Raw genomic sequence first — 14,594 nt, forward strand, 5'->3', positions numbered from 1 at the left:
GTTTCCGGGGTAGTTAGAGTTACGAACAATGAAGTACTGAGAAGAATAGGTAAAGAGAAGAAAGTTGAACTTACAATTAAAGAAAGGAAACTACAGTATCTCGGATATGTGATGTAGGGCGAGAACTATGGCATCCTGCGACTCATAATGCAAGGAAAGAAAGATGGCAGAAGAAGCATCGGAAGAAGACGAATTTCATGGATTAATAACCTGAGAGAATGGTTTGGATTTCCAATGGATGGAAAACAACTATTTAGAGCTACTGCCTCAAACATTAAAATAGCTATGATGATTGCCAACCTCCGTAGCGGAAATGGTACCTGAATAAGAAGAAGAAATATATTACACAATATAAGGTATGCAGACTATACCGTTTTAGTATTTTTTTATTTAAACGGGGAAGAATTATAGAAGCTTGTTTTTAACCATACTAAATTATTGTATGACAACTAATTGTATGATAATGTATGTAAATGTAAATGTATGACAAGTCTACTAAAATTTAAGGATACCATTGTGACCGTTGCCATCTATATCATTTCCTCTTGAAATACCTATTCCAAAGCCTTTGACGTTAAGAGCAGGATTGGCAAACGTTGACGGAACTAGACGCTGACCAAAACCACTTTGAATCCCATCACTACTGCCCATAAATACATATACCGCTCCTCTACCATCGTCTTCAAGAGGAGCAGCAATTGCAATATCTGAAATGAAAAAGGTGTTTCTTTAAATAACATGCATTAAGTTAAAATACAACAATATATTACACGATCTTAGAACAAGAGACGACATATTTGATGAATATGCAATCCAACACGTTTATTGAAATAGAATTTCGCCCAGCAGTAATATTCCTATAACTAGGGTATTCTAATAACTTATTGTTGGTGGTTAGTAAAAATATATGTAACGAATATACATGCTATGTACGTACATGAGTACTTATATGTAGGTGGTGGTATTACTATTTCTGAGTAACTTGTATTTATTAATTTTTGTTTCAAATTATAAGTTTAATTTTCTAAAAAGCTAATTTTTTTTCAATGCCTGTAGTTACCAGACATACGTCTATTTACAAAAAGTAGGTAATTTATGTCATAATTCAAAAAGAAAGTTTAGTACTATAGTGCAACAATGTCACTAAAGGTTAACTTTGTGTTAGTTTAGACAAATATTATCTAAATATCTTCATGCTCTATAAACTTAAATTACTTATTGTCGTGCTAAAAAATTAAAGCTGAAAATATATAGAATTATAAAATACGAATTTTTGTTCTTGGTTTTTTTTTCTGACAAACTAATATCATATTAAAAAAAGATTAGCTTTAATTTGATTTTTTCTTCTAATTTTAAATGTATGTAAAAATTTTTATTAACTAAATTATATTTAAACTTATGATAGATTTTTCCATCTCCAGAACCGTTTATTTGTCACTTTGAAGTTCTCATTACTCAAATTTTTGGCTATTTCTTCAGCTTTTTTACTTTAAAGCTGGACTACTAATAGGAACATTTTGATCGTTCTTCTCAGTAAACCGCTCAGCTAATGCAAATTTAACGTCTGAATCTTTCTCACTGCACTTTAGTTCTTGGGTTGTTTTTAGTTTTAAATCGTTGATAAATTTTCTTGGTTTTTTAATATTGACCACTTGAGCCTGTGAATTTTTACAGTTTTTATTTAATTAGCAATTAATTTAAAATTAAATCCTTTGGTTTTGCATATTCAATTATATTAACGTTTTTTTAAGTAAGATCCCTTCTCTTCGGATTATTGATGCCATGACTTATTTGCAAATAGGTAGATCTCTAAACACGACGCGAAACATACTGTGAATCAGACCATCTTTTACTCCAAACAAAATTTAGATGCAGAATTAACAAAGAAAGGAACTAAAGACAACAAAGAACAAAAGACAAACTAAATATGGAAAAACTGAAGATTCAGGAATGTAGAGAAAAGTTCTAAGAAGAAGTCGCAAATGAGTTAATGTTGCTAGAACTGCACTCCATAGAGGGCAAATGGAATAATATCAGAACAGCAGTACTGACAGCGGCAGCGTCCACCCTGTGAAACAAGAAAAAGGCGAGAAGAGGAGCATGGTTCGATGACGAGTGCAGACAAGCAATAGATGACAAGAAATGAAGCATACACAAGGTATATAACAAGAAGAACATGGAAAAGACGAATATCATTTGAAGTCGCAAGACGAAAAGCAGACAAGATATGTAGAAATAAAAAGAGCCTATGAAAATGTATAAATAGAAAAAATGGAAGAAAATTTCAAAAACAACGAAATTAGAGAGGCTTACGAGTACCTAAAAAAATTAAAAAGTGGGTATAAACCACAAACAAGTCTATGTAAAGATGAAAATTGGCAAATAATCAGTGGCCAACAGAAAGTCACAGCAACCTGGAAGCATTATCTTCAGACTCTACTTGGTGCACAAGTAGACATGGAAGATGAAATGGATACGAACTACGTAGAAGAGAATGAAGTAGAGAATGGAGTAGAAGCTCCAACCAAAGAGGAAGTTCTCGAAGCTATTAAGGCCCAGAAAAACAATAAATCCGCGGGAGTTGGCGAATAACCAGCAGAATTGTATAAGGTAGGTGGCAACCACCTAGAAAGTCACATCCAGGCGCTCATCAAAGACATATGGTAAGAAGAGAAGATACCCGACGTCTGGAAGAGAAGTATAGTATGTCCGATCTATAAAAAAGTGACAATCTCCAGTGCAAAAACTACCGTAGAATTTCTCTACTATATTGACCAACCAAATGATTCAACTGGCCGCTTATGCCGATGATATTAATATTATGATTAAAATATTAACAGGAGCCCAGGAAACATACGCAGAGTTGAAAACGCAAAGAAAAATACTAGATCTGGAAATTAACCCAGAAGAAAAAACAAAAATAATGATACAGACGAGAAGAAATATAGTCCCACAAAACATTATACATGAAGATGACATTGAAACGGTTGAAAAGTTTACATACCTAAGAGTAGAAATATATGCCGACGGATCAGAAGATGGGATAATACAGAAAAGGATAACGCAGGCAAACAGAGCCTATTTTGGCCTCTCCCATATATTTTGGTCTAAAAATATACACCGAAATACAAAAATAAGAATCTATAAAACCTTAATTCGACCAATAGCATGCTATGGCAGTGAAGCATGACTGCTGAAAGAAACATCCAAAAGCAAACTCGATAAATTCGAAAAGAACGTACTGAGGAGAATACTAGGACCTGTGAGGGAAAACGGAATCTTCAGAAGTCGATACAACAACGAACTTTATCAACTTTATAAGGAAGCACCACTTTCAGACTTCATAAGAATACAAAGATTGCAATGGGCTGGACATGTGATAAGAATGGGAGACGATAGGGTACCAAAAAGAGCACTGAATGCTAGAGTGCAGGGAAAGAGACCGGTTGGAAAGTCAAGAAAGCGCTGGGATGACATATTAAACTGCGACGCACAAGCCCTTTTAGGAGTTCGTGTATGGAGAAGATCAGCCACAGACACGCAAGGGTGGAGGCAAAAAATAAAGGAAGCCAAGGCTAAATTTGGGCTGTAGTGCCATATAAGAAGAAAAATATCTCTGGCTGCATTCTAAATTAACTCTATTAGTTTATTGTTTGTAACCAGGCAAATTATTAAGAGGCAATGAAGTGGGTGGGCAATAAAAATTTTTAGACAAATGAAAAAGTACTCTATGACCTGTGGATATTTTGAAAAAGAGTCGAATTGGTGTTTATAATAAAGTAGTAAAATATTTATTACCTGACAGACCCTAATAAACTTAGTACTACTACTTAGACCCTACTTAGATTAGTAAAACTAGTTAAACTTAGATTAAACTTAAATTAATGAAATCGTTTCATTAATCTAAGCTAATAAACGAATCATCATTTACCTGAAAAAGATTCTATTAAGCAATATTATTTTCTTAAAATATATTCCTTTAAATGTATAAATTTATTAGGGAGCATTGGAGTAAGGTTCCGAAAGGTTTCAAAAGGTTTCGAATGCTACTGAGAAAAAAATTTGTTCCATTACAAATTACTGTTATTGTAAATAGTAGGTAAATCAATCCTTACATACCATTAAACGAATCAAGATCTATATCTCCTAAAGCTACAATATTAGTTCCAAATCTTGCTCTTCCTCTTCCTATTCCAACCAATTTTATAGGCGTTCCATTTGCCTAAAAATATATAATGTATAAAATACAAAAATGATTTAAACCACAGAAGTGACGTTTTTCCTATTGTATACTACCTAAAGAAAACGATACCAGAGTTTTTTTTTACTTAAACACAAAAACCACATAGGGTTATTGGTGGGTATAGCAAACACAAGAAATACTATATTAAATAGAATAACTGTATAACTTGATATCATCTTAATTCTTCTTCTTATAGTGCCGTGCACCTATAGTGCGTTAGCGAATTATCTTACGGCCAGACATCTGTCTTTTGCGGCATGCAAAAGATCGCCAGTGTTATTTATGCCTGTCCAGTTCTTTATGTTTCGTAGTCACATTTGTTTGCGACCTACTCCTCTATTGCCTTCAATCTTTGCCTGGATGATTAGTTGAGGGATTGTGTATTTTTTTCCTCTCAGAATATGGCCGAGGTATCCAATTTTTCGTACCTTAATCAAATTGAGTAGTTCTCTCTCAGTATTTGCCTTTCTTTACACTTCCTCATTACTCGTTTTATCTGTCCATTATATGCGGAACATTCTTCGCAACGTCCACATTTCGAACGCCTCCAACTTATTAACGGAAGGTACTCTTAATGTCCATGTATCCATGCCGTAAAACAATATGAACCATACATAGCATTTAACCATCCTGTAGCGGAGATTGAAGGAAATATTGCGGTTAGATAGTAGCGGTTTAAATTTGATAAAACCTTGTCTTGCTTAACCAGTACGGCATATTATTTCTTGTTGAGGATCCCATTAATCATTCATCATCATTCCCAAGTATTTAAATGTTTTCACTTGATCAATTGGAGCATTATCTATTTGCAGTATGCTTAAAAGTGCATTTTTTCTTATTACTATGCATTTAGTTTTTCCACCATTTATCTTCAAGCCATATATTTTTCCTACGCTGTTTATTTTATTTAACATCAACTGAATAATATCATGTTCGTCGTCTGTTATTATCGCGGTGTCGTCGGCGTAACGAATGTTATTTATCGGGAACCCGTTTACCTTTATTCCACATTCAGAGCCTTCCAGTGCCACTGCAAAAATGTTCTCCACATAGAAATTGAAGAGCATAGGAGACAAAATACACCCCTGTCGCACCCCTTTTAAAATTTCAAATTCTGTGTTGGTTGATTTGTTCAGTCTCATTCGTGCTTTTTGATTCCAATAGAGATTCTGGATAACTCTTATATCTTACTCGTCAATCTTAGCGTTGTGTAGCATTTTTATCATTGCGTCATGTTTTATAGTGTCAAACGCTTTTTCATAATCGAGGAATGTTATGACTATATCCTTTCGTTGATCGATGCAGTTTTGTACAAGCATATTCAAGCATAAATCTTCACGTGTACCCAGTCCGCTCTTGAAACCAAATTGTGTCTCACCGCTTAGATCTTCCAGATTTTTGAACATTCTTGTGTGAAGGATGCCAAGAAACACCTTAACCAAAGGGCTCATTAAGCTTATCATTCTGTGGATTTTGCATTTTGTCGCTCTTTGTGATTTAGGGATCATTATAAAGATTGAATCAAGCCAATCCGTTGGAATGTGGCCGGTGTTAGGATGGCATTGAAACTTGTTACCAGCATGTCGATGTTATCAACTTCCAACAGTTTTATGGCTTCCGTAGTAATTCCATTCGGTCCAGGGACCATGCCTAGTTTTGCTACTTTTATAGCGTACTCCACCTCGGCGCGAATAATGGGAGGGCCGGATAAATTTTCCGTGGGAAGTTAGTAGTTGGCAGATTCGGCAGATCCGCAAAGAAAAACGAAGCATAGTTTGCCCAGATTTTAGCTAGTTCTTTCTGGGTATGAACGTAGTTACCTTGGTTATTCTTCAGGCAAGTCTCATGGTGTTTCTCGTATATACTCGAAATTTTTTTGACCTTTTTATGTACTCCAAAGCTGTCTTCCTTTTCTTGTAGTGATGCCAATTCTTCACAACGTTCTTTCATATAGCTTTCCTTTGCGTTTTTAATTCTTGCCCTTATCGTACGTTGGATTTCCTTATATTCCTGTTAATTCTGATGTATTTTGTACCATCTGCGTTGCTCCATTAGATCATGTATCTCTTCCGTCATTAACTCGTTTTTGTGTTTTCTTTTTATTTTACTTGCGACTACTTCGTTAGCCTCGACTATAGCTATTTTACCTACGAATAGTAAGTTGATTCCAGAAGCCTTTTGAATATATAAGACTATTCCAGACTAAATACTTGTTTAGCAAAGGTCACAGCCATACACATATAATACAAATAGACTGACTGTTGCAATACAAATGCGTTCCCCCAGTGCGACAGACAAACTGACGCAAAGCAGTCCCTACATCTCTCTCTAGTGGGCCGGGTTTATCGACCACGTGACCTTCTCATAGGTCATTTAGGTCACATAATTGATAAATCCCGCCAATTAGAAAGATATGCAGGGACTGCTTTGCGTCAGTCTTCTCTACCGCACTGGGAGAACGCGACTGTATATCAGCGTTCAGTCTATTTGTATTATTTGTATTAAGTCTGTGGTCACACCATAAGAACAGGGAAAGGTTACTTGAGGGTAACGAGGTGTCACGTTGACATTTTTAATAAAAAATTCCATTGTATTAGAGTTTTAGCTGAGATTTGATTTTGAATAGCATAGTGATTTTGAACAAACCACACAAAACAAATTTTTTGATTATACCCGTTTTTCATGGTTGTGATAGTTTAAGTAAACAGGCAATTTTAAAGTAACAAATTTAATATTTTTTAATATTTTTTTAATATCTTTATCATCGTCTGGCCATGTCTTGCAATTTTTAGAAGGCTCCAGATTAAAGCAGAAATCTGAATTTGTTTCGAAACTATCTTACCGATTTTTCTATCAGATGTCGCTATTGCGTCCATAACGAAGTCATGTTATTGTTACTTCTAATAAGACAGAGAAGATTATTTTTCACGTTAAGAACGGCTATAAATAACTATTCTGATGAGACTTTTTAAGTCGAAATACGTATCAATAGATACATAGACGTTTTGAACGTGAAATCAAATCTTTTCTGTCTTTTTCATTTTATTCGGATCTACTCTGTATGAGTACGAGAAACAAATTCGTTAGGATTTCTGCCTAGATGAATAGACATGTCGTGGAATGAAAATTTTAGATTCCCCATGTCTCTTTTTAATATCTTTATCATCGTCTGGCCATGTCTTGCAATTTTTAGAAGGCTCCAGATTAAAGCAGAAATCTGAATTTGTTTCGAAACTATCTTACCGATTTTTCTATCAGATGTCGCTATTGCGTCCATAACGAAGTCATGTGATTGTTACTTCTAATAAGACAGAGAAGATTATTTTTCACGTTAAGAACGGCTATGAATAACTATTCTGATGAGACTTTTTAAGTCGAAATACGTATCAATAGATACATAGACGCTTTGAACGTGAAATCAAATCTTTTCTGTCTTTTTCATAACAAATTTAATTTGTTGTAAACAGATAGCAAATTTACTTACATTGTTATAAAAGTAAACACAACCTTCCTCAAAACTTGAACCAGCAGCGGTTGGAGCACCAATAAAAAAATCGTCCGCTCCGTCGTTATTTACGTCATATGCCAAGACAACTGATCCAAAATAAGCACCCCTTTCATTTCCATGGAAAGTTCTGTAGTTTTCGTTTTTGTCATTAAAAAGTTTCACCTATAAAAAAAAGTAAACATTAAAACCATAATTATATAATAGCTGTGGTATAGTTATTATAGGAATTTAGTTTATTAGTAACTGTATATTTCTGATTTCACTATAATATAATGTCTTTAGGTTACTGTATAATAACAGTGCCTGTTGGAAAAAAAATAACAACTAACAAACTACAAAAATATTAGGAAATAAAAAGACAGTTCTAAAAAAAAGAAATGTAATTTCGTCATGTTCCCGATGTATATATATATATATATATATATATATATATATATATATATATATATATATATATATATATATATATATATATATATATTTATTTATATATATATATATATATATATATATATATTTATTTATATATATATATATATATATATATATATATATATATATATATATATATATTTCTACGTTAAATGTGTTCAACCAACAAAACCCACACTTGCAATTCACGTGCGAGGAGGAGCGGGAGGGATCTTTGCCTTTCCTTTACATGAGATTGCATAGATGTGAGGATAATGTTGTGAAAACACAATGGTATAGAAAACCCATGTGTAGCAATAGATTCATAAGCTACCACTCTCATCATCCTCCGAGGATGAAAACTAATTTAGTCCTAGCGATGAAAGAACGTGTCAAAAGGTTATCTCATCCGGATTATCTCCAACATGATCTCAACCTCTTACGTAATATTTTTGTTGAAAATTCATATCCTCTAAGACTGATTAATAAATTAATTTTTAATGTTCCCTTTGTTAATAGAAACAACAGACTTACTATGTCACAATCAGTGCCCTCAGCACAAAATAATTCAGCTTCAACAAGTGTGTATTTTTATGCCCTTCCATATATTCCAAAACTAACCGTTGAACTCACTAAGATTTTTAAAGACTTTAAGAATATCAAAATAGCTAACAAGAACATCAAAACCATACGTCAGCTGTATAGCAAAATAAAACAACCCCTAACCACTCTAGAGACTACAGATGTTGTTTATTGCATTCAATGTACTGAATGTCCATCCACGTACATTGGTGAAACTGGAAGGAATCTGTCTAGCCGTATTATTTCTCATAAGAGTGATTGTAGATTAAACAAACCTACTTGTGCTTTGGCAGAGCATACTATCGATCTAGACCATAAGATAGATTTCAACAATGTAAAAATATTAGCCAGAGAGAAAAATAAATTTAAGAGAACTTTCTTAGAGATGGTGCATATCAGCAAGAGTGATAATAACAATCTTAATAAGAGATCTGAGATCCAGAATCTTAGCAAAATTTACAAATTTATATTGACTTTTGACTGAGTTATTTTGCATCTCAGAGTTTTCTTTGTTCTTTTCTTTTGTTAAAAAAAAATTTCAGTATTAATTGAATACTTGTGATCAAACTTCAGTTACTAATTTAGTTTTGTTTTGTTTGAGTTATTATTTTTTCTAAACCTATTTACTAAATACTATTTTCTTTCGTTTGCTTATGTCATAAATAACATTTTTAACTTCCCGTTTATTTTTAAGTTGGTAATACAGTTGGTAGTACTCAAAATTCATAAACAGTATTTTGTGAGACGTTAATTTCAAAGTTGTTTTTTGTATTTTCTCCTAACTATTTAAACAATAATTGTCCACCCACGTTCTCTTTCTGCTCGTGAAATGTGACTGAAATCAAGCCTGCAGCGACGACTGTTTTAACATGTCGTCCTTCATTTTGTTTTTAACTTTTAACGTATTTAGTAATTTTAAAGTGTTTTTTTAACAGTAATTTTTAAAGTGTAATTGCAACTTCAGTATATCATGTTATTTAACGTTGTTGTTTCTGCCACGAATCTTACATTCGGGTAAGTTTTTTATAGCCTTTTTTGGCACCATTCAAACTGTTACAACATAGTAATTTTCTTTGTAGACCTTGATAAAGGTGGCAAAAAACCACCGAAAGCTTGGATTATTTGGATATTATATCAATGGTATTCCGGGTTTGACTCCGCGTTAAATGTTGTTGGTTTTGATAAAAACCATTTTGACGACGTTTCGGCAAGATCTCACTTGCCATTTTCAAGTCTCTCTGGATGGTCTGCTTCTTGTCGATGTTCGAGTGGAAGTGACGCTACGGGTGTTAGGCAGCTGGCTTTTGTAGTTACTGCGTGTTGCGCGCGCTCTTGTAATTGGTCCGGTGCGCAGGTCAGTGGGCGGGGTCTTGGTCGATTCCGTTCTTGCGTTATTCTTCGGGATAATTGTTTTCCATGTTTTTGGCAATCTTTGGGCATCGTCTCGAGAATTTAAATTATTTTCTTGTTTTTCTATTTCTATTGCTTCTCTGATAATTCGTTTTCTCTTGTTTTCGACATTCGCTAACATTACCGTATGTTTGAGGTCAATTTTGTGTCCTGTAGCTAAAGAATGCTGGGCTAGGGATGACGTCGTTTCTTTTCGTTCGATGGCATTGCGGTGTTCTTCTTGTCTTACTTGGATCCTTCTATTTGTCTGTCCAATATAGGCTCTATCGCATTCTCCACAGGGAATTTTGTATACTCCTTGGTTTTCTAGGGGAATCTTTGTCTTGGCAGATGGTAATATGTTTGCGATTTTTCTGTCGGTGTTGAAGACAGTCTCTATTTTGTGTTTTCTCAGGACCCTGCTTATCTTCTCTGTTGTGCCTTTAATATACGGTAGAGTGGTTTTGGCAATCGGTTTTTCGTCTTCTTTTATTTCTTTTGTTGTTTTTTGTGGTCTTCGTGCCTTTTCGATTCTGTGTGTGGAAAAGCCGTTGTTTTTTAACACTTTTGTAACTTTCTGCATTTCTTCTTTCTTGTGTTCTTCGTCTGTTAGTCGTTCAGATCTTATAGTCAGAGTTTTTATGACTGAATTCAATTGTGCAGGATGGTGGTGTGAATCTGCATGTAGGTATCTGTCAGTGTGAGTTGGTTTTCGATACACTGTATATCCAATGTTGCCGTTTTCTTTTTTTATTATTAAGACGTCTAGGAAAGGTAGTTGTTGATTACTTTCTAATTCCATCGTAAACTTGATCTTAGGATGGATACTGTTAATGTATTCTAGAAATGCAGTAAGTTTGTCTACTCCATGTGTCCATATGATGAAAGTGTCGTCCACATATCTAAGCCATAGTTTGGGTTTATATTCTGCTGTTCTTATTGCCCGTTCCTCTATGTCTTGCATAAAAAGATTTGCTATCACGGGAGATAGCGGTGAACCCATCGGTGCCCCTTCAACTTGTTTGTACCGTTGATCACCATATATAAAATATGTGTTATTTAAGCAGTGCCTCGTCAAATTTAGGGTGTCTTGCGGTACTGGGTATTTTCTGCTTATAATTTCCAAGGATTCATTGATGGGAACGTTGGTGAAAAGTGAAACAACATCGAAACTTACTAACAAGTGTCCCGGCCCAAGAGTAACATCTTTTATACGCTCGATGAAGTGGCCTGCGTTCTTAACGTAGGAATCAGCTTCTTCTGCGTAAGGCTGTAGCTTTTCAGCCAGGAACCTTGCCAGTGGTTGTAACGGTGATCCGATGGAGCTCACTATTGGTCGTAGTGGTAATCCATCCTTGTGAACTTTTGGTAGACCGTACAGTTTTGGACATCTCGATGATTTTTCCCGTGGAATAAGTTGAAAATGATGTTCTTTATTAATATTGGATGTTTGTATTTTTGCTTTTGTTGTTTTTTCTAGATATGTTGTCGGGTCAGTCGATATCTTCTCGTATGATGGATCGTCTAGAATATCTTTCATCTTTTGGTCGTAGTCTGTGACATTCATAACCACCGTAGCATTGCCTTTATCAGCTGGAAGTACAATGATTTCTTTATTTTTGCGCAATGAATTTAATGCCTCTTTTTCCTCGTGTGTTAAGTTTCGTTTTGGCGGTTTAGCTGTTCGTAATATGCGTGACACGTCTTGGCGTATAGTCTCGGCCGTGTCGGATGGTATATTGGTTATTGAACTTTCCACTTCGCATATAATATTTTCAATCGGTATGCGTGCAGGAGCTACTGCGAAATTAAAACCTTTCGAAAGAACACTCTTTGTGGCTTCATCTAGTGTGGAGTTCGAAAAATTATAAACCAGTTTACAGGTATCTTGTTGTGGCGTTTCTCTCGGTTGTTGTTCTAATGATAGTCTCTCGAACTTCTTAATTTGTTTTGTTTTTGTTAAGTCGGCGTTTGTCTCTGCTCGAAAGTTGCTGAGCGTATCTAATATGTTCCATAGTACCGGATGTAATGTGTTGCCAAGAATCAGGTGAAGTTTTAATAATTTCGAGTTTATCTGATCGATTTCTCGTCTGGTGTCATGGATAGATTCTCTAATCAGTGCTAAACTAGCCCGTCTTAAGATGTTTTTGGTTTTCTGGTTCTTTTTGTGAAAACTTAGTTTCATGCTTTTAGGAATTACCTTTTCGTCCCTACACCGTTCTAAAAAAGTAAGATTGCATAGCAGTGTACTTCTTTTTGATCTCATTTTCTCGAATCTTCGGATATCTGGTAGAATTTCCTCCCCGTGAAGGTTAATTATGTTAGTTTTGATATTTCCGCGGGAGCTGTATGTTATATCAATGATATTCCGGGTTTGACTCCGCGTTAAATGTTGTTGGTTTTGATAAAAACCATTTTGACGACGTTTCGGCAAGATCTCACTTGCCATTTTCAAGTCTCTCTGGATGGTCTGCTTCTTGTCGATGTTCGAGTGGAAGTGACGCTACGGGTGTTAGGCAGCTGGCTTTTGTAGTTACTGCGTGTTGCGCGCGCTCTTGTAATTGGTCCGGTGCGCAGGTCAGTGGGCGGGGTCTTGGTCGATTCCGTTCTTGCGTTATTCTTCGGGATAATTGTTTTCCATGTTTTTGGCAATCTTTGGGCATCGTCTCGAGAATTTAAATTATTTTCTTGTTTTTCTATTTCCACTTCCACTCGAACATCGACAAGAAGCAGACCATCCAGAGAGACTTGAAAATGGCAAGTGAGATCTTGCCGAAACGTCGTCAAAATGGTTTTTATCAAAACCAACAACATTTAACGCGGAGTCAAACCCGGAATACCATTGATATAACATACAGCTCCCGCGGAAATATCAAAACTAACATAATTAACCTTCACGGGGAGGAAATTCTACCAGATATCCGAAGATTCGAGAAAATGAGATCAAAAAGAAGTACACTGCTATGCAATCTTACTTTTTTAGAACGGTGTAGGGACGAAAAGGTAATTCCTAAAAGCATGAAACTAAGTTTTCACAAAAAGAACCAGAAAACCAAAAACATCTTAAGACGGGCTAGTTTAGCACTGATTAGAGAATCTATCCATGACACCAGACGAGAAATCGATCAGATAAACTCGAAATTATTAAAACTTCACCTGATTCTTGGCAACACATTACATCCGGTACTATGGAACATATTAGATACGCTCAGCAACTTTCGAGCAGAGACAAACGCCGACTTAACAAAAACAAAACAAATTAAGAAGTTCGAGAGACTATCATTAGAACAACAACCGAGAGAAACGCCACAACAAGATACCTGTAAACTGGTTTATAATTTTTCGAACTCCACACTAGATGAAGCCACAAAGAGTGTTCTTTCGAAAGGTTTTAATTTCGCAGTAGCTCCTGCACGCATACCGATTGAAAATATTATATGCGAAGTGGAAAGTTCAATAACCAATATACCATCCGACACGGCCGAGACTATACGCCAAGACGTGTCACGCATATTACGAACAGCTAAACCGCCAAAACGAAACTTAACACACGAGGAAAAAGAGGCATTAAATTCATTGCGCAAAAATAAAGAAATCATTGTACTTCCAGCTGATAAAGGCAATGCTACGGTGGTTATGAATGTCACAGACTACGACCAAAAGATGAAAGATATTCTAGACGATCCATCATACGAGAAGATATCGACTGACCCGACAACATATCTAGAAAAAACAACAAAAGCAAAAATACAAACATCCAATATTAATAAAGAACATCATTTTCAACTTATTCCACGGGAAAAATCATCGAGATGTCCAAAACTGTACGGTCTACCAAAAGTTCACAAGGATGGATTACCACTACGACCAATAGTGAGCTCCATCGGATCACCGTTACAACCACTGGCAAGGTTCCTGGCTGAAAAGCTACAGCCTTACGCAGAAGAAGCTGATTCCTACGTTAAGAACGCAGGCCACTTCATCGAGCGTATAAAAGATGTTACTCTTGGGCCGGGACACTTGTTAGTAAGTTTCGATGTTGTTTCACTTTTCACCAACGTTCCCATCAATGAATCCTTGGAAATTATAAGCAGAAAATACCCAGTACCGCAAGACACCCTAAATTTGACGAGGCACTGCTTAAATAACACATATTTTATATATGGTGATCAACGGTACAAACAAGTTGAAGGGGCACCGATGGGTTCACCGCTATCTCCCGTGATAGCAAATCTTTTTATGCAAGACATAGAGGAACGGGCAATAAGAACAGCAGAATATAAACCCAAACTATGGCTTAGATATGTGGACGACACTTTCATCATATGGACACATGGAGTAGACAAACTTACTGCATTTCTAGAATACATTAACAGTATCCATCCTAAGATCAAGTTTACGATGGAATTAGAAAGTAATCAACAACTACCTTTCCTAGACGTCTTAATAATAAAAAAAGAA

At 35.4% G+C, this 14,594-nt stretch overlaps 1 protein-coding gene across 3 annotated transcripts in view; it reads right to left on the reverse strand.

Annotated features, from left to right (window-relative positions):
* The window catches only part of LOC140440076 (integrin alpha-PS3-like), a 91,734-nt gene that overhangs the window by 61,455 nt on the left and 15,685 nt on the right, over positions 1–14,594 (reverse strand). For all 3 annotated transcript variants that reach the window (XR_011950780.1, XM_072530345.1, XM_072530346.1), the window contains exons 9-11: positions 7,728–7,913; positions 4,120–4,222; positions 513–707 (exon numbers count right to left, since the gene is read on the reverse strand). Coding sequence is in view for 2 of the 3 variants with exons in the window: in XM_072530345.1 (XP_072386446.1) it covers positions 513–707; positions 4,120–4,222; positions 7,728–7,913 (484 nt within the window). In the remaining variant the exon portion in view is untranslated. The remainder of the gene's footprint in view (positions 1–512; positions 708–4,119; positions 4,223–7,727; positions 7,914–14,594) is intronic.

The sequence above is a fragment of the Diabrotica undecimpunctata genome, chromosome 4 (genome assembly GCF_040954645.1).
Source record: "Diabrotica undecimpunctata isolate CICGRU chromosome 4, icDiaUnde3, whole genome shotgun sequence".
In the NCBI taxonomy this organism is placed as follows: Eukaryota; Metazoa; Arthropoda; class Insecta; order Coleoptera; family Chrysomelidae; genus Diabrotica; species Diabrotica undecimpunctata.